The sequence below is a fragment of the Parasteatoda tepidariorum genome, chromosome 11 (assembly GCF_982258835.1).
Source record: "Parasteatoda tepidariorum strain Cologne lab strain chromosome 11, Ptep-v5.0, whole genome shotgun sequence".
NCBI lineage: Eukaryota > Metazoa > Arthropoda > Arachnida > Araneae > Theridiidae > Parasteatoda > Parasteatoda tepidariorum.
Genome location: NC_141765.1, coordinates 17,411,509 through 17,430,838, shown reverse-complemented (window position 1 = coordinate 17,430,838; position 19,330 = coordinate 17,411,509). Strand labels below are relative to the sequence as shown.

At 30.0% G+C, this 19,330-nt stretch overlaps 1 protein-coding gene across 1 annotated transcript in view; it reads left to right on the top strand.

Annotated features, from left to right (window-relative positions):
* LOC107451028 (tyrosine-protein kinase Src42A) overlaps positions 1 to 19,330 on the top strand; it is a 26,247-nt gene extending 6,917 nt beyond the window's left edge. Inside the window, exons 2-8 of the mRNA XM_016066995.5 lie at positions 605 to 726; positions 1,246 to 1,409; positions 2,939 to 3,107; positions 4,108 to 4,266; positions 4,422 to 4,600; positions 11,560 to 11,716; positions 16,788 to 19,330. Of these exons, the coding sequence (XP_015922481.1) occupies positions 605 to 726; positions 1,246 to 1,409; positions 2,939 to 3,107; positions 4,108 to 4,266; positions 4,422 to 4,600; positions 11,560 to 11,716; positions 16,788 to 16,999 (1,162 nt within the window). The 3' untranslated portion in view covers positions 17,000 to 19,330. The remainder of the gene's footprint in view (positions 1 to 604; positions 727 to 1,245; positions 1,410 to 2,938; positions 3,108 to 4,107; positions 4,267 to 4,421; positions 4,601 to 11,559; positions 11,717 to 16,787) is intronic.

The window sequence follows — 19,330 nt, the reverse complement described above, 5'->3', positions numbered from 1 at the left end:
CATTGCTTTATTAATCGCCTGCATAAAATGAAATAATCATTGCATACAGTTTTTACAATCCATTGTATTTGATGTATTATGGCAGGCGATATTAATCAATTTACCTTTTACTTTTATTTACTGGCTTTTTCTTGTGCCTTGCTAGGGAGACAAGAAAAAGCATGGGTCCCTAGTTGTAGCCTTAGAGATGCTTGAAATTTATGATAAATAATGAATTACAGAATAATTTTTTTTTTTGTTGTGAGTAACCTCCCTTCCCCTTGTTTCATTTGCCAATTACCAGCCCAATAACTGCTTCAGCAAAAGAAACAATTGTACTTACCAAAATGAAAAAGTTTAATTAAAAAAATTTTTTTCTTCATAAAGCCGTTAATTAAATTTAGATCAACTATCACTTGAGGTGGGAGGGGGATATTAATTTTGATAAAATGTTTTATCATTTGAGTTTGGTTTTTCCCAGCAGATGAGCCAAGTGACTTGTGATATTTATAAGCCACTGAAAATGCTGACTGCATCAACTAATCAGAAACATTGAGAATGGCTTAGTTGGTTTTTACATTAGAGATCTTTAGAGCTAATCACTAATTGTACTATTTTTATGTAGATGGTATTTTGGAAAGATAAAAAGGATAGAAGCAGAAAAAAAGCTTTTATTAGCTGAAAATGAACATGGTGCATTTTTGATCAGGGATAGTGAAAGCAGACGTAATGATTTTTCTCTTTCTGGTAAGTCTATTTTGTTTCATGTTTAATTGAATAATAGTTTTTAATCTGTGTGATGTATAGGAGAAAGCAGGGTTCTCACAAAATAAGTGGATATGTAAGTCAGGATATTACACTTAGATTGCCAAAACCTTTAAAAAAAATTTCACAACAAACTTTGAAAATGATTTGTTAAAATTAGTGTTAATAGTTGGTGATTTGAATGAGATTAATTCTTTTCTTTTAATTTATTCTTTGCAAAAATGGTTCAGGTCAATATTACAATCTGTAGATGTATGAATGGGTCCGCTCTTTAAACGGGCTGTGTTGTGTGTGGCTGAAGTCGTATTCTTGGCCATAGATGGCACCACTGAAAAACAAGAAATGCACCCTCTGTCATTAAATTCACTTGGTTTTACCAAGCAAAAAGCAGGTTTACTGGTATTAGCAAGTGGCATTAGAAGCAACAGCATAGTTCATTACTATACGTAAATATGCATTTGTGAAAATTCTCTTACTGATCATTTTTATTTTGTTTTTCAGTCAAAGATGGTGATACCGTAAAACATTATCGTATTCGTCAGCTAGATGAAGGAGGCTTTTTTATTGCTCGAAGAACTACTTTCCGTACATTACAAGAATTAGTAGAACACTATAGTAAAGATGCAGATGGCCTCTGTGTCAATCTCAGGAAACCTTGCATTCAGGTATTATTTCGTGTGAATTGTTTACCCAGTAATTCATTTCATGATCATTTGATGATGTACAATCATTGTATTTATCACTTATGTCAGTTTTTATTTCATTGACCAGTTTTTTATGATTCAAAAATGTGCCTAAGACAGTGTTTTTCAATCTGTGCTCTGCAGTTAAACTGATTCTAATTTGTGATGAAATTTTGCTCATCTGTTCATAGCTATCGATATTAACTGAGTTCATTGTAATGCCAACCAATTTAACAAAAATCTTTCAGTGTTTTTAACTTTGGTACTTTAATAAATAAATTAGTCAGACTAAATATCACAATAAGCTTTCAAAATCCAAATGAAAATCCAATGTTAAAAATTTGTCGATAAAACCATGTGGATTTATACTGTGATCTTTGCTAACCGAGTGTGTCATAAAGTCATTTTTTAAATGCGTGATTCAAAGTTCGATGTTCATTAGAATGTTGTATTAAAGCATCGAGACTATAAAAATAGCATGAAAATTCATAATTATAACTGCCAAAAATAGATTGACAAATCTGTTTAGATGCCTGTTTAATAATAGTTTTATAACCTGTTTAATAATAGTTAAATAATAGTTTTGTGTTTATATATAGCTATATTTTTATAAAACTTGCAAAAGAGGTATACCAAAACATGTTCAACTTTGAAAAATAATATTTTTGTGTTTATGAATTGCTATAATTTGCTACATAAATTTGCTGCAGGCGTATAATGAAACTGTTGCCTGGGGGGGGAGGGGGGAACATTCGATGTAGTTCTACTATTTTTTATTTATGAAATGTATGTTTTTTATTGTTTAAAATTGGCTGTATAACAGTTAAAATTCGAATTTGTTGAAAATTTGACACACAGTAATATAATATTTCATTCCAATTTTGACATCAGGTGCAGGCTTATAACAGTTGCCCATGGAATAACATTTGTTATTTATAAAATGCATGTTTTGTGTTAAAAAATGACCGTAGTACAAGTGAACTTTGAATTTAATTAAGTTTCAATGTTTTATTCTATTTTTGATACGTGGAAGATGCCATACATCAGGTGCAGATGTACAACAAATCAATTCTAATATATATATATTCTGGTTCACAAAATAATTTTCTTAATTTTTTAAATTAATAGATGAAAAAACATGGTTTTAAGTTGTAAATCTTTGTATACTTTTATACATTTTCCATTATTAAATTAGCTTAATTGTTTTTGTTTTTTTTAATTTAAAATTTTGTTAAAAACGCTTGTGTTGCAATGTAATGAAAACATATAGTAGTACCGTAATTAGAGAAGCATCTCCTGGTAAATCAGCTTGGGCTTTAATATTATTTGCAAAATGTGAATTATTATTTAATCAGTTTTTCATGTGATATAATATATAAAGACATTTTTAGATTATTTCTTAGTAAAAAGACTTCTTTATAATGTAGAAATAAGTTTTTCTACTGCCTACACAGATAACATTTTTGTGTTCAGTTTAATGTTATGTAGCTAATGATTCATTTTGTTTTCAGGTGGAAAAGCCAACAACTGGTGGTTTGTCACATAACACAAGGGATCAATGGGAAATTGATCGGAGCTCTCTGAAATTTGTTCGAAAACTTGGCCAAGGGCAGTTTGGTGAAGTGTGGGAAGGCTTGTGGAATAATACTACTCCAGTTGCTATTAAGACTCTAAAAACAGGTGATTAAAGCTGTTACATTTGATATAATTTTTAGCACAATTCTATTAAAAATTTGTAATAGTGCTTGTTTTTAGGATTTTTATTGAATATTATTATTGCAGCCAGTCATTATGCTTCTGCATTATATTCCACCAAGAACAATTGAATAATATCAATTTTAAAAATATTTGTTTTCTTGAATGAGTTACTTGAATGTAATTGTTATTATGTAAAACAAAACAAAAAAATAGTTAATTTCATTCAATGTGTAATGTATTCTTACTAGCTTGCAAAGACATTTATTGTCAGACGGAGGTAAAATGTTTTCTGTTATTCAAAAAGAAACTAGGCATATAATTTTTACCATAAATTTCAGCATAACAAATATTGCATTAAAATAAAGTTATGTTCATAATTTTGATTGCAATATTTTCCATAGATACTGTAATGAGATAATATTCTCATAGGTATTTAAAGCAGGTGCATACTAACTTCAGTGACTGATTGTAGTTATTGTTTATGTAAGAAGTACTAATAGTAACACTAGTTATAGCTCAATCTAGATATATCTCGAATCTTAATAGCAATAAATGAAATTGGTATTTCGGAACAAAAATGTTATCTTTGTGAAATGAATAAATTTTAAAAAGTAATTTCTGCTGACCAATAATTCTATATTTAATGAATGTTAGAAAAGGATTGTGAGGATAAATTATAATAGAATTTATTTCTCTCTCATGCTGTTTGATTTGTTGATGGATTTCTTTTTTTACGCTAAACTTAAGAGATAATTTTTGTCTTTAAAAATTTTTGTACCTCCTTTTTTCTTGATCCTTGCATTTTTTCCTACCTTTTTAGTTTAATTCTGGTATTGAGGTTAAATTGTATGCTAAAGTTCTAGTGTATGTCTGAAAACTTATGTCAGAAACATTTATCTTAATATGAAAATTGTACTTAAGGTCAGAGTCTCTTCTATAATTAATAATTATCTAATACTTTTATAAATTTTTCTAATTACAGGAACAATGGATCCAAAAGATTTCTTAGCAGAAGCCCAGATAATGAAAAAACTGCGTCATCCAAAGTTGGTGCAGTTATATGCTGTTTGCACTCTGGAAGAACCTATTTATATAATAACTGAATTGATGAAAAATGGCAGTTTGTTGGAATATTTGCAAGGTAGTTTGAACATTTAAATTATATTAGTTATTGATGTTTTTATATTATTTGTCCTTGAATTATGGTAAATATTAATTTAGTTTGCTCTTTGTTTTAATTTTAGTTATTTATATCTTGCATATTTTTAAAGTAAGGATTAAATCGAAATATTTTAGGTCGTGGACGACCTCTGAAATTGCCGCAATTAATTGACATGTCTGCACAAATTGCTGCTGGTATGGCATATCTGGAGTCTCAAAATTACATCCATAGAGATCTTGCTGCTAGAAATATATTAGTTGGTGATGGGAATGTGGTAAAAATTGCTGATTTTGGACTTGCTAGACTAATAAAGGTAATATGTCGTAATTTTATTTCATTACTTAAGCAGTCTTTAACAGTTAAAGATTTTTTTTCATTTTTTAAAAAAAAAAAACGTCTTGCAGTGGAACTGGGAGTTTACTTTATATTTAGAATACATGCATGTTATACAGGATTTTTAGTTGCTAAAAAAGTATGTTAATGAGGATGTGTATTGAGAGAAGCTTCAAGCTGGTAGTCAATTTCTTTATAAAGCATTAAGGCTAAACACCTACTGTAAAGTTATACAAAGTTAGATTGGTGTGGTCTTTTCTGTGTCACCATTATAAGTAATTCCTTAATCAGGAAAAATGGATACAATTTTAATATAAATGTATAGAAATAAGTTTTATTTTTTATTTCTGTGTAACTTTTATTCAAATGGTATGAAGAGATAATTCTAAATTTAAATTTCAAGAAATATGCACTTCTCAATATCATAAAACTACACTGAAGAGCCAAAAAAAACTGGTATAGGCATGAGTATGCAAATAAAGGGGTATGGAGCCAATCAAAGTACAACGCTGAAATCGGCAACATGTATATAATACAACGAGTGTCTAGCACAGTTCTTAGATCGGTTACTGCTGCTACAGTGCCAGGTTATACAGATTTAAGTGAGTTTGAATGTGGTGTTATAGTTGGCGCACGGGAGATGGGACATAGCATCTCCGAGATAGCAATGAAATTCGGATTTTCACGTACGACCATTTCACGAGTATACCGCGAGTATCGGAAATCCGGTAAAACATCAAATCTACGACATCGCTGCTGTTGGAAAAAGATCATGCAAGAACAGGATCAACGACGATTGACGAGAATCATTAAGTGTGACAGACGTGCAACCCTTCCACAAATTGCAACAGATTTCAATGCTGGGCCATCAACAAGTGTCAGCGTGCAAACTATTCAAATAAACATCATCGATATGGGCTTTTGGAGCTGAAGGCCCACACGTGTACCCTTGTTGACTTCACGAGCCAAAGCTTTACACTTTGCCTGGGCCAGTCAATACAGACACTGGACTGTTAACGATTGGAAAAACGTTGCTTGGTCTGACGAGTCTTGTTTCCAGTTGTATCGAGCTGATGGATGTGTACGGGTATGGAGACAACCTCATGAATCCATGGACCCTACATGTCAACAGGGGACTGTTCAAGCTAGTGGAGGCTCTGTGATGGTATGGGGTGTTTGCAGTTGGCGTGATATGGGACCCCTGATACGTTTAGATAAGAATCTGACAGGTGACGGGTACGTAAGAATCTTGTCTGATCATCTGCACCCATTCATGCCCATTGTGCATTCTGACGGACTTGGGCAATTTCAGCAGGACAATGCGACACCCCACACGTCCAGAATTACTACAAAGTGGATCCAAGAGCACTCTTCTGTATTTAGACACTTCCGCTGGCCACCAAAATCCCCGAACATGAACATATTTGGGGTGCCTTGCGACGTGATGTTCAGAAGATATCCCCACCCCCTCTTACTCCCTCTGGCTTATGGACAGCCCTGCAGAATTCATGGTGTCAATTATCTCCAGCACTACTTTACACTTTGATCGAATCCATGCCATGTCGTGTTGCGGCACTTCTATGTGCTCGCGGGGGCCCTACAAGATATTAGGCAGGTATACCAGTTTTTTTGGCTCTTCAGTGTATTTGTTAAAATTACATAAGATTACAAAATTATAAAACTGAATATCTGAAATTACAGACTTAAACACTTAGGTCTTGATATGTAGCAGCTGAACTAAATGTATTTAATTATTTTGTCTACGTAATTTTTTTCTTATATGTTGCTCTAAATTTAGAATGATAATTTATTCTTCTCACTTTTAGCATTTTTGGAATTCAATTTAATATACAGTCGTATGTTTATTGTAGTTTTTTTTCTTCTTTTTACTCAGTTCTGATATAAATGTGTATGTCATTAATTCATTTCGATGTCTTATCTTATCTACACTATTTAATATACACTGGTTATCATAAATTAAGGAAAAATCACAAAAATAGCGATAACTCTTTCAAAAGTAAGCCAAACCGTGCAAAATTTGCATATGTTGTCCACTAAGAGTAGCTGAGTAAAATTGCAATATGCAAATTAGTGGCGCTGCACTCGGCTTACGTCATCTGCCTGGAGCATAAAAGTCCAAGTTTGAGAGAAAGCACACAAATTTTACTGTGATTGCGACATTGAAAATCTGAGATAGCCAATTCGTAATAATGACCTCTAGGCATCATTTGCCTGAAGAACTACGATGGAGAGCCATCGGGAGACTAGAGGCAGGGCAGAGTCAATCAGAAGTGGCCAGATGGCTAAATGTGAGTCCATCTGTGGTTCATAGACTTTGGAGGCAATTTCAAACCACAGATTCGGCATCTAGGAGGTTCAGTCAAGGACGGCCAACTGTTACGACCAGTGCCGATGACCGATATTTGACATTAAGTGCACGCAGGAATAGAACCGCTACTCCGACACATCTTAGATCCTCTCTTGCTGCAGCCACCGGAAGGTTGGTGTCAACGTCAACTGTGCGCAGAAGGCTCCACGAAGGTGGTCTGTATGCGAGACGACCAGCCATTTGCGTGCCGCTCACATCACGCCATAGGAGAGACCGTTTGCAGTGGGCCCGACAACATGTCCACTGGACGTCAGATCAATGGAGGCCTGTTCTCTTTACGGATGAGTCCAGGTTTAGTCTAGAAAGTGACAGTAGACGTTATTTGATATGGAGAGAACCTGGGACCCGTTATCATCCATCAAACATCCGTGAAAGAGATGCATACGGAAGAGGCAGTGTCTGTGTTTGGGGAGGCATATCCTTAGGAGGGCGCACATACCTCCATGTCTTTCCAAGGGGAACCGTGAATGCTCAGGTTTATCGAGACAACATCCTTGATGCTTATGTGCGCCCATATGCCGGGGCAATTGGTGATTGCTTCCTGTTACAGGACGATAATGCAAGACCACACAGAGCTCGCATTGTTGATGATTATCTTCAACAGGAAACAATTACTCGCATGGAGTGGCCAGCTCGATCCCCGGACTTGAATCCTATCGAGCACGTTTGGGATGCTCTAGGGAGGCGTGTATCTGCCATCAATCCGCCCCCTCAGACCCTTGCCACGCTTGCAACTGCTTTACAAGAGCAATGGCTCTCACTTCCTATTGAACTGATAGACCGCATAATTGAAAGCATCACACATCGCTGTTTGTGCTGTATTGCTTCTAGAGGCAATCATATTCCATATTAAAGGTACTTTTTCTATTGCAAACCGATACTTCCAATTTGTTTATTTTATACATGTGCTAATTTCTATACTACTATTAATGTCTGATAATTTCTTTTTATGTTGTTTAATACCTTACTATGTGTTGTATATTGTGGGTAAGTTTCATAAAATTCCATGTGTAATTTCTTGAGTTATCGCGATTTTTGTGAATTTTCCTTAATTTATGATAACCAGTGTATAATCTTTTCACAATTCAATATGAAGCTTATTTTAGTGTTTACATGATTCAGTATCATATTTCAACAGGTTTCGTCAAGGTGGTCCCACTTGAAAACTTCTCACATCTTTATGCCCACCAAATGGAGTTTTTTTTTCACATTATATCATTTCCAATAATTTTTGTTTCAAATTATCATCTTAATGTTTTATAAATTTAACTTTGTAACTTTTATACTAAATCGTAACAATTTACATTGCAGTAATCAGAATTTCGCTAAAAATGGGGGAAAAATACAAATATATGAAAGAATAAAGTACACAATTAATATATATATATATATTGCTAAATGATGGTAAATTATTTATCTATAAAACTTTGTGTTATATGCGTTCACATTGCACTCATTGTATAATTTATTTAGATTGTATAGCTTGCAGGGCTCTAAAATACAGTAGAGAACCATTTATCCGGTATCCAGAAAACCGTGAAAAATTTTTGCTCGGTTTTCCCGTCATTTTAAACTAGAACGATTATGAAAAAAAAGCTGAAATTGGACTCATCCTTGAAGTTGAGTAGAGGAAAATATAAGGAAGTGGAGAATTTTTTTCCCCGTTTACCCAAGAAAAATCATTTCCTTCGTGACCTTGAAAATCGAGAGGAGGCAGGGAAGAGAGGAATGTTTTATTTTCTCCTTTAGGCCGTCAATCAAACTCAAGGGTGTGGCATGCTGATTTCGTTTTCTGTTTGATTTACGAGAGAGGTGGGTAAATTGCATTGCATGCATATCAGTGAACAGAAGATGAACGAGAAAAATATGTTATCTATTTGACATCGATTAATAAAAATAAAATCTTTTTCTTTTGAATAAATTCTGATTCTTTGGAGGTGCGGTATCATTTGCAAGTTTTTCTTGATGTGGAATCACATCTGCTGTAATTAAAAACCATGTTTTATCAACAACAACAAAAAAAAGAATTGTTTAGTAATTTAGACATAGGATTATTTTATGAAACAGATTGCAGTTTTGTTTTTCTGATTCCACTACGTTTGATTTTTTTTTCTTTTCATGATAAATTTCACACTCAATAAATAAATTCTTTTTATACATAAATTTTGTCATTAGGTTTTTTTTTAAAATTCCGTTGATCTTGCTTTGTCCCGGGTTTTAATATTTATGCTAGTGCCCTTTTTAACTATCGTTTTGGTTCAATAATTTTCAGGTGTTTTTATTTAAATTAATAAGTTTTCCTTTTATTTTATTATCGTTTCCCCCCCTATAATTAGGTGTGAATTATATTGCGTTATTTAGTCATTGGTTTTGTTTATATTAGTTAATTTAGGAATTTTAATTATTTTTAAAAATTAAATATGGAATTTTGTAATTTTTAAACTTGTTTTTCTTGTCTAATCTTGCAATTTTTTTTTATTCTTTTAAATGTTATTTTTCTACCATTTTTTTTTCTTTTTAAATTTAGGAGTGCCTTTCTTTTTTCTCTTACTTTATGCGGTACGCTTTTTCCTTGCAATTCGAGTTCAATAAAATATTGATTAACGTCCCTTTTTCGTCGATCCGGAAAACCGGGAAATTCAGACATTCGGGATAGCGATGGTCCCGAGCATCCGGATAATTGGTTCTCTACTGTACATCAATGGATGTATATGTTAGCAGTCCTATATTTCAAAATGATTATGATATATTTTTAGATAAAAAATGTAGAAGTTCTTCGATTAAAAAAATGTCAGTAATGAGTATTTGAAAAGACTAAAACAAAATATCCGCCATTTAATTTTAAAATTTTTACTATGAGCATGTCTCCATCTACTGTACGTACATTTTGTTAAAAGAATCTGGGTTAAAAAATAAAGTTTAGAATAGTGAACCCCTAAATTGGCAGAAAATAATAATTTAGAATATCAGTTAAAAACCAAAATATTTTTTCTAATTATTTAATCATTCATTCCTTCTCTTTTGATAGCTGGACTTGAACGAATATTTTCTAATTTTTGATTAGTTCAGTTCAAACCAGGGTTGGAGTTTTTGCCGGCAAAAAGGGGTTTTTGCCAGGACAGTGGCAAAAACCTGGTAAAAACCGGCAAAAACTGGTAAAAACCGGCAAAAACCAAATTATCTAAATTGCTGATTAAATATTATTACAAAATACTTGAAACAAATTTAAATCAATCATAAGGAATAATAATTTTGATACATTACATGAAAAAATTATTTTTAACATATTAATAATTGATATAATGGTAATAATTTTTAAAAGATTGAAAGTTTGTAATCTCTTTTCATTTTAGAATCCTAAAATAAATGTTTTTTTTACAAATAAATAAATATTATTTGCATAATATTATTATTTATTATAAAAAATTATTATTTGTACAATAATTAACTACACATATTGATAGATATTTTATGTTTTAAATTATAGTTATATTAATTTAAAATAAGTTCATTTTACTGGAAAAAAAGAATAATCACAAATTTTCCAATCAATAATGTTTTAAATTACTAAAATGATATATTATTACAATATCATTTAATTATGGAATAATAATTTTGTTAATTTTTTTGTAATTATTTATATTTATAGTATATATTTCAATTTTAGGAATAATTTTGTATCAAAAATGTGTTTTTGTCCTCTCATCTTGGAAAATATAGGTTTTTGCCACTTTTTGCCAATTTGCTTGGCAAAAACCTGCTTTTGCCAGGACGGTTTTTACCGGTATTTACCATGGTTTTTTCCACCTGTGGCAAAATCTTGCCAACCCTGGTTCAAACTATAAAATTACTTCGAGACTGAAAAGCAGAAAAACTTTGTTATGTTTAAATATTTCAATGATAAGAATTACATTGTGTTTTAGGCAGTTGACTTATATGACAGACGTGCCAAAAATTTGCAAACACTTAGTCAAAACTAGGGGATCAACTTATGCCACGGGTAAACTTTTTCAATGGTCACCTTATACCCTATTATATACGGTATTAGTCTTACCAAATTTGTTTAAGTTATATTCAATTCAGCATAAGAAAATTTTTTGATATGCCTAAATAATGACAGACATCAAAATTTGTACTCATTCTGCATAAAACCCTAATAACTTCTATCCTCTTAGTTTTGTAGACCTGTGTTTAGTTTCATTTGATTCATGAAACATAGAGAAATACATGCGAAATAATACCTCACTTGTCTAGATATCAATTTTTTAGTTCAATTCCCTCATCAAAAAATTTAAAATGGCAACATTAAAGTTCATTTTGGGGGAAGGGACAAACTTCAGCTATTCATACTCTGCCTAAATCCCAACTTATTATCCCAACTAATAATTTGTCTATTGAAGTACTTATAAAATAGCCTATTAAAGTAATTATGTTATAAAACTTCTATCAGAGTCCTTTCTAAAAACAAACTAAATTTTTGGTTGGTTAAAAATGATAATTAGTATTCCTATTTTTGATATGATATACTAATAGAAATTATGTTACTTTAGGAGGATGAATATGAAGCTAGAGTTGGGGCAAGATTTCCAATCAAATGGACTGCACCTGAAGCAGCAAATTATAGTAAATTTTCAATAAAGTCTGATGTCTGGAGTTTTGGTATTATGCTTACTGAATTGGTAACTTATGGAAGAATTCCTTATCCTGGTAAGTTATCTTTATCAATGAAGTTAAGGTAATTTTTATGAGTGTAAAAAAGCATTTTTTTTTTTTTTAATTTAAACCAAACTTTTTTTATAATTACAGTCAACCAAAATATAAAAACTTTATTTTAATACTCTAATAAAATATGTTGCAGCTAATTATGGCATTTCTATTCTTAACTATAGGTATTATCTTCATTCAATCAAAACTATGTTGGTTTTTTTTTTTCCTTCGAAATTGTTTTTCAGAATAGTTAACATTAGTAAGTTAAAATAGCAAGTTAACATTTCTTATTTAAAATTTGTATGCTGAAGATAACATCAAGTAAACTGTAATAAGAGTTAACTCACTGATTATTACATAATTATTCAACTTAGGATTCAGTAGAATATTATAATATGATTGTATAAATTTGTTCTTTGCTAAAAGTTTAAAATGAATCAATTTATATGAAAGAATTTTTTTCTATTTCCAGATTTTCCTGATAAAAATGTATTCTTTATTAGTCCTCAATTTTGTTTGTTTTAAACATCCTATTTTTTTACTAATTCAAATACAGATTAATCAAATTAGATCAAGTAATCAATATCAAGTATCAAACAATTTATATATTTAATGCTGGAACTTTTTATTTTAATAATGCTCTTAAAAATAACAAAATTTGATAGTTCAAACTTAGAGACCATTCAATAATAATGGTTTAACATATAACCCTACCTGTATGATCCAGTGCTTTAAACATTTTTGCAAATTCGGTTATTTTACATAATCAAATTTTATAGGGGAGGAATTCAAGGGTCACATGTTTTTTTATTATTTTTAGCAAATGTAGTAACAAATCTTATATGGTGGAATTTTGCAGTTTTACAATAATTGATTTGCCCCTTCCATCTAATTTTAAAAAACATAGATTTCAATCATATTATAGAATTCTTTTTAATTGTGAATCAATGGTAATCTATTAAATTAACATTGTTCGATTAAGTATGTCTTACTAGCGTACAAATTTTAATTAAATATTTTTATAAAAGAATTAATTGAAACTGGACAATTTTTAATGCATTAGGACTATAAAAATTTTCTGTATGTTGATTTCAAACTATAATGAGTTTTTCAGTGCTTCATTCTTAAAATCATACTAGTAACTGGGAAAACTTTCTATTCTGAACAAAATATTTCTGAATTGAAAATATTATATTCTTTTGCAATAAAATTTCCCAGTCAAGGTTGGTACTTTGAAGGGGAAAAAAACGCATTTCTTCCACAACACTGGAAGAATGTGGAAAAAAGCTGATGCAATTGAAAAGACTAAACTAAAAAGGACCAATACAATTATTTAGCAATAAGTATTTTGATTATTTAGCAATAAATATTATAGCTAAAATTTGAACAAATCAAATTTAATATAGTACTGGAAAGCATCGATAATCCAATATCGATGGGATTTACTCGTTTTCGAATTACCAATTTTTCCGGATTATGAATGAAGTTTGGAAAGGTCAAAAAAGGCCAAGATATGGAAATGTAAAAGTAAGAAATTAATGGCTAATGTATAAGTGTGCGAAAAAATCACTGCATATTTTATTTAAAGTATTAGTCAGTGTCATTCTTTTTATTTTCTTTTTTTTTTTTTTGGTTGATTGTCCCTTTGTCCCTCCTCAGAAATTTTTATTTTTCTAAATCTTTGAAAACTGCTGAGCGAGCCTTATGTATTCATCCATTGTATTTTTTAGTGGTGTTTCAGAATCTGATACTTTGCCACCATCATTTTAGTTTCGCACGGATGAAAATAAATTTATCCTTTGTAAAATGAGGAACAAAAGGTTCATTGGCATCTACATCCATCCATTCTTCGATCTGTCCTTTGGCTATTTTATTTATTTGTGAATTTAAGCACAAAAAGAAAGAAAATAATTTTGGCAGTGGCATATCACAAATGCATACCTGCCAACATTCACTCTTTTCGAGAATGGATTTTTCAAGTGGTAGTAAAACAATTACCGAAAAACTATCTTCCTCAAAAATATATTTATATTTTAATCAAGTTGAAATTCGCTATCGTATGGACTAATATGCTTTTATATATTTGTTGTAATTTTTTATATGTAGTGGTGGTCAAACTCATTTAAAATTATTATAATTCAAAAAGTTATAATTCAAAATTATTATAATTCAAAATACTCTAGCACTTTAAATAGGAAAATAAAATCTTCCGGGAGTTGGCGGCTATGCAAATGAAAATGAACTAAAAAACTTTCAATCATAAAATGCGTCAACTCAAAATCTCCTGTTCAATATTAGACTCATAAATATCATGGTGTAAAAAGAAAGTTGAAACTGCTAACTGGGTGTAGTCGAACAGAGGAGAGTTTGGAGTAAAATACCATGAGCTGATCATGGGATGACCTCATCAATAGGCGTGGCAAGAAATTTTTTTCTCCTTCTTATTTGCTCTTCTTCACAAACCTCCACCCACCTATACATTCCCGAGAACTGTCTCTTGCAGATGTAAATTTGAATTTCCACTCGGGCTTCATGTTTTTTTGCTTTGTGAGATTGTTTTAACCAAAAAAAAACATTTCTCCGGAATCCTCAGAATGCAGACAGGCATGTTATTATTCTCATTTTGTAAATTGGAATTAGTTACACATTTGTTCAGTCTATCATCAATCAAGCACTTCTTTTACCCTGCCATATTTTTTTTTAAAAAAATAATAGTTGAGAATGAGTAAAATATACAGGGTTGCCACAGGCGACTAAAATGCAACTATTTTCAGCATGAGACGACTATGGCAACTTTTTTTTCTTGAAAAGGCTAAAAAAGCGACTATTTTCAGGAAAAGGAGACTTTTCTGTACTCCTAGCAATTTTTTTTAGCATAAACTGGATTGAAAACATACGACCCGCAAATTCTTCTGAACACACTGAATTTCTTTTCTTAAAAATTAAAAAATAATAAAAAAATTTAGATTACAAATTTGAGTCATCACTTTTTAATGCGTTCAATTTGCACAGATTCTATCGTAAGTCTTTCGTTTCTTGATCGCCTTTTTAACAGTTATTGCTTTGAAATTCTGCATGATTTTAAAAAACCTAATTTTTAATACGATATTACAATGCATGAATTTTGAATCTGCGTAATCACTTTTCACAATATATATATAAATATATTTGTAAATCAGTTTCAATTATTGATAAAAGGGAAAATTTCTTAGAAAAAGTGTTTTTTTTTTTTTTAATGAAAAAGTACTCTTTGAATTCTAGTAATTAAAAGTATTTAATTTTCTGCAAATATGCTGATTTTTTTTATATAAAAATTTAGCGCTAGAACACTGACATTTATATAAAAATTATCATATTTGCCACCAACTTGACTAAATGGATCATGGTATATGACAATTAAGTCATTTAATAACATTTTAGTCTTGTTTTTGCTGAATTTTAGTTCTTATTTAGGCAACTATTTTCATAGTTTTCGGCTACTAAATGCAACTATTTTGTTCATTTTTTTCTGTGGCTACCCTGAATATACAATTTTCTGAGCAAATTAGTATTAGTCCGGTATCTTAGAATATCTTTTGTTAACATTTATTTTTTATTAAATCCATGTTGATTGGTGAATTGTCATAAGTCCACGAAAAAATGAAATCACTAGATAAATTGCAGCGTACACCACACATGTTTTTTAAGTTTTAAGTAAAAAATAAGCCATGGCATATCTATCAAAAATTACTACTAAGGAAGGATATTTTGATGAACTAAGTGCACAAACTGACAATTCAAAAGTTTTCTAAAATTGTAGCTTGTGCCAGTTTATAGATGCTGCTAAACTATTGGTTCCTGTATCAAAAATTTAATAGTTTTTTTGTATCAAAAAATTAAAATTTTTCAAATTTTTGACATCATTTAGTTGTAAAAATTATGATGCTATTATGAATTCAATACTCGATTTGTAGTAGTGTATGTGTTTAGTATGTCAACTGTCAATTTAGCAGTTTTAAAGAATTGAACTTTTTTTATACAATTAAAACATTAGATTTTGTTATACTAATTCACATAAAATATTTAAAAAATTGCAATTTTAATTTTTTAAGAAATTTGTTAAATTTATTTTTCTTTTTAATTTTTGTTTTTTAGACTTATTTAGAAGTGATATATTAAATACCTTTAGAATTATTATTTATACTAGATTTCAATCATAAACTGTTTTTAAAAAAATGTTTTAATTTTTATATTTATTTCTTACAATTTAATTATAAAAATAATAATTGTTTAATTTTGAAAAAGAGTTATTTACATGGATATGATATGAAAAGACATATTTCTTCTGAGGGGACTTTTGTTGGACTTGTGAAGTTTGCCATCCCTGTCTTTTTTTAGTTATTTGCTATATTTAAAAGTAGTTTGGTATGTGTAGACTGTTTCAAAAATGTTTTGACTTTTGTTTTTAAAAAAATAAACACCATGTTATGATTAAATCTAAACTGGTGGTTCAGTTGAATTATTTTATTTAAAATAATTTCATTAAAAAAAAAAGATTTTAGTATATATTGTTAAAAAATGTATAAATATTTAAAATTTATCATTTTTAAAAAAATTGAAGAGGAATTAAAGTTTTATAATGAAACGAAAGTAAATTTAATATTTTGAATTAAAACATTTTTCTAATTATTTTATTTCTACTTTATGCACTATGCTTTGGTGCAGGTAGTGTCCTGCACTTTCTGATTTGTTGAGTATGACATGCCTTGTGTTTGATGTGCCTTGTGTTAAGCACCATCAACTTGTTTTCTCCTCTATATACAAATATTAAAAAAACAATTTCTTATTTTATCCACATTAAGAATATTTGATCTAAAAAACAGTTAAGGCGTAAATGATTAAACATTTGATGAACTGAGACCTGTTTTATTAATATAATTGTATTAATGATAAGGATATCTTAACTTTGTTTGCTTAATTTGTTGGTCTTTAGTTTTTGCCTTATTCCTTGGGTAGCTTTTAAAGTTTTTTATGCCACATTCATTACTAGTGTTTAAAAGAAGTGACAATTTTCTTTATTTGAACTTTTTAGGTATGACAAATGCTGAAGTGTTGCATCAAGTTGAGCATGGCTACAGAATGCCATGTCCGCCTGGATGCCCTCCTGCACTATATGAAATTATGCTAGAATGCTGGCATAAAGATCCAATGAAACGCCCAACATTTGAAACACTGCAGTGGAAACTGGAGGATTTCTTTACTATGGAAGGGTCTGAATATAAAGAAGCATCCTTAGCTTACTGACAACTACCTCCACGCCCTAGATATGAATGGGGTGTGCCACAGTACAGCAGGAATATCTTGATTCCTCACTATGATCTCAATGGTTAAAAGAAAGCTTGTAGAAACAAGACAGTAGTAACAGTTAAAGTAATTGGCTGTTTACTCCAGTAACAAAAATAATGAAACACTGAAATGAAGTGAACTTTTATTCCCTTCAGTTTTTATTTCCATTAAAAAGTATTTCATGCCTGTTAATTCAACATATTTTTAATGTGATGATTACAGTGTGTGGAATTTAAGAGCTCTTAGTTTATTTGATAGGAATTTCTATCCGCCTTAATGTTCTAGTGATTAAGCCATTCAATTCTATACAAGTATGTAGCAATTTACTTGAGCATTTAATAATGAAATAACAATCGATGAATTATATTCAATTTTATCTGTGATGATGTAATTATGTGGCTGTTTTATATTTTCTAACTGCTTTTGTGTAAAGTCTTGACATCTGATCTATGTCTACTAGACTAATTTCTTAAACTTAGCTTTTCTAATAATCTCAATAGTATATTATTTTATATACTGACCTTGTATAATTCATTCTTAGTGTTATTGTCAAAAGTTTTTTATAATATCTGACAGTTTTACATCAGTGTTAAGGTATATATATTCAAATACATATATGTGGTGTGTTTGTATACAGACACTTAAAGGTAAGTATGTGTGTATATATATGTACATACATACATACACCTTAAGGTTGAAAAAATAAGGCACACCTGCCTGTTTATATGCATGTCTACAGTTTGCTTAAATAGATGTACTTATCAAATAATTGTTTTTCAAAGTAGTTTAAGCATGCTATTTACTAGTTACCAATTCAGTTTTATTGAAGATAGCTACTACCTATTTGATCACACCTAAAAAGTGTAAGTTAACCTTCTGAATATTAGTTTATTTATTTATTTATTTTTTTTTTTTGCAAATCTCTCCTTGTCTGCTCTTTTCGTATTACAAACCAATATTTTTTTTATCCTCGTAGAAAATTATATGCTACCAACAAATTTGTCAAATATTCTCCAGGAAGGTTAAATTCTTCATACCATCTAAATTTGAATGGAATACTGTTTATTGCTGCTACATCTTCAGTTCACTAATTTTCCTGAAACCAGTTTTAATCATCTGGGTGCATACCCAGTTTTAAGAATGAATCCAGTTTTGTTTCGTTGATATGTTTTCACCAATCTGTTGGAAGCAGCCGAAAATTGGAAAACTCATTCAATATCTTCTTGAATCCATTGCCATCGATTGTATTCATATGTGAACTGCATTTAAAATCACAATTAACATTTGGCATTTATTTAGGTGATTTTAATTATTAAAAACCAATTATATTAATTTAAAAAATAAGACATGCATTTCTTGACATGACTGGTTTTTTAGATCACTTAATTCCAATTTAAAAAGAAATTGGATCAAAGTATATTTTATTTAAAAGCTGAAATGCACTTTTACTAAACTTATTTCAAGTATTGACACATATTTTGCTATGGACATTATTTATAACATTGATGGCAAAGCTCTTTTTAACAGCTTACTTTTTTTCAATCACCTTTATCAGAATGGTAGTATTTATTTGTTATATCTTTTTTTTTTTTTGTTATTCATTCAGTGTTTATTGTTTTATACTGCCTTTTTGTCAGATATTTCTGTGAAAATGATTGATTGATCATCAGTGGGGAAATGAACTGCTATTACTTTACCCTATTTATAAAACATTGGAAACCTGTAGTATCTGTTTGTAAAAATATTGATGAATATTTTTACCTTTTTTTTTCTTAATTTAAAAAAAGGTGAAAGGGTATATTTTTGAATTGCAAAAATGAATTCTCTGTGCAATTTTGATATAACATTTGACTCACATCTGTTATTCATTTATATGATTTTATTTAGATATATTTATTTTTTTTTTAGTATTTTTTTCTTATCTTATGTAAATAAGTAATTTTTTTTAAAATACTCTTTAAGAATGCTCACAAAAATTGCTAAGTCAGTAAATTTTCTGTGCAAGATGGAAAAAAAAAAAATTTCTGCTAAAAGTGTTGAGCTGTAATCTAATTTCTAACATAATGTTTAATTGATCAGTCCTCAGGACTGTAAAATTAAAAGAACATGTTCAAATGAGTAATGTTATATTTATTAACAACGAGCTACATTTTAGCTTGTGGCTGACATATGAACTGTTTTCATTTTGACATTGCCATTTAGCAACTAAAGCTTCATGACATCATAGTTAATTGATTGGTCACTACATGTTCATAAATGTTGGTTAAAACAAAAACAAGTCCTTGAAAA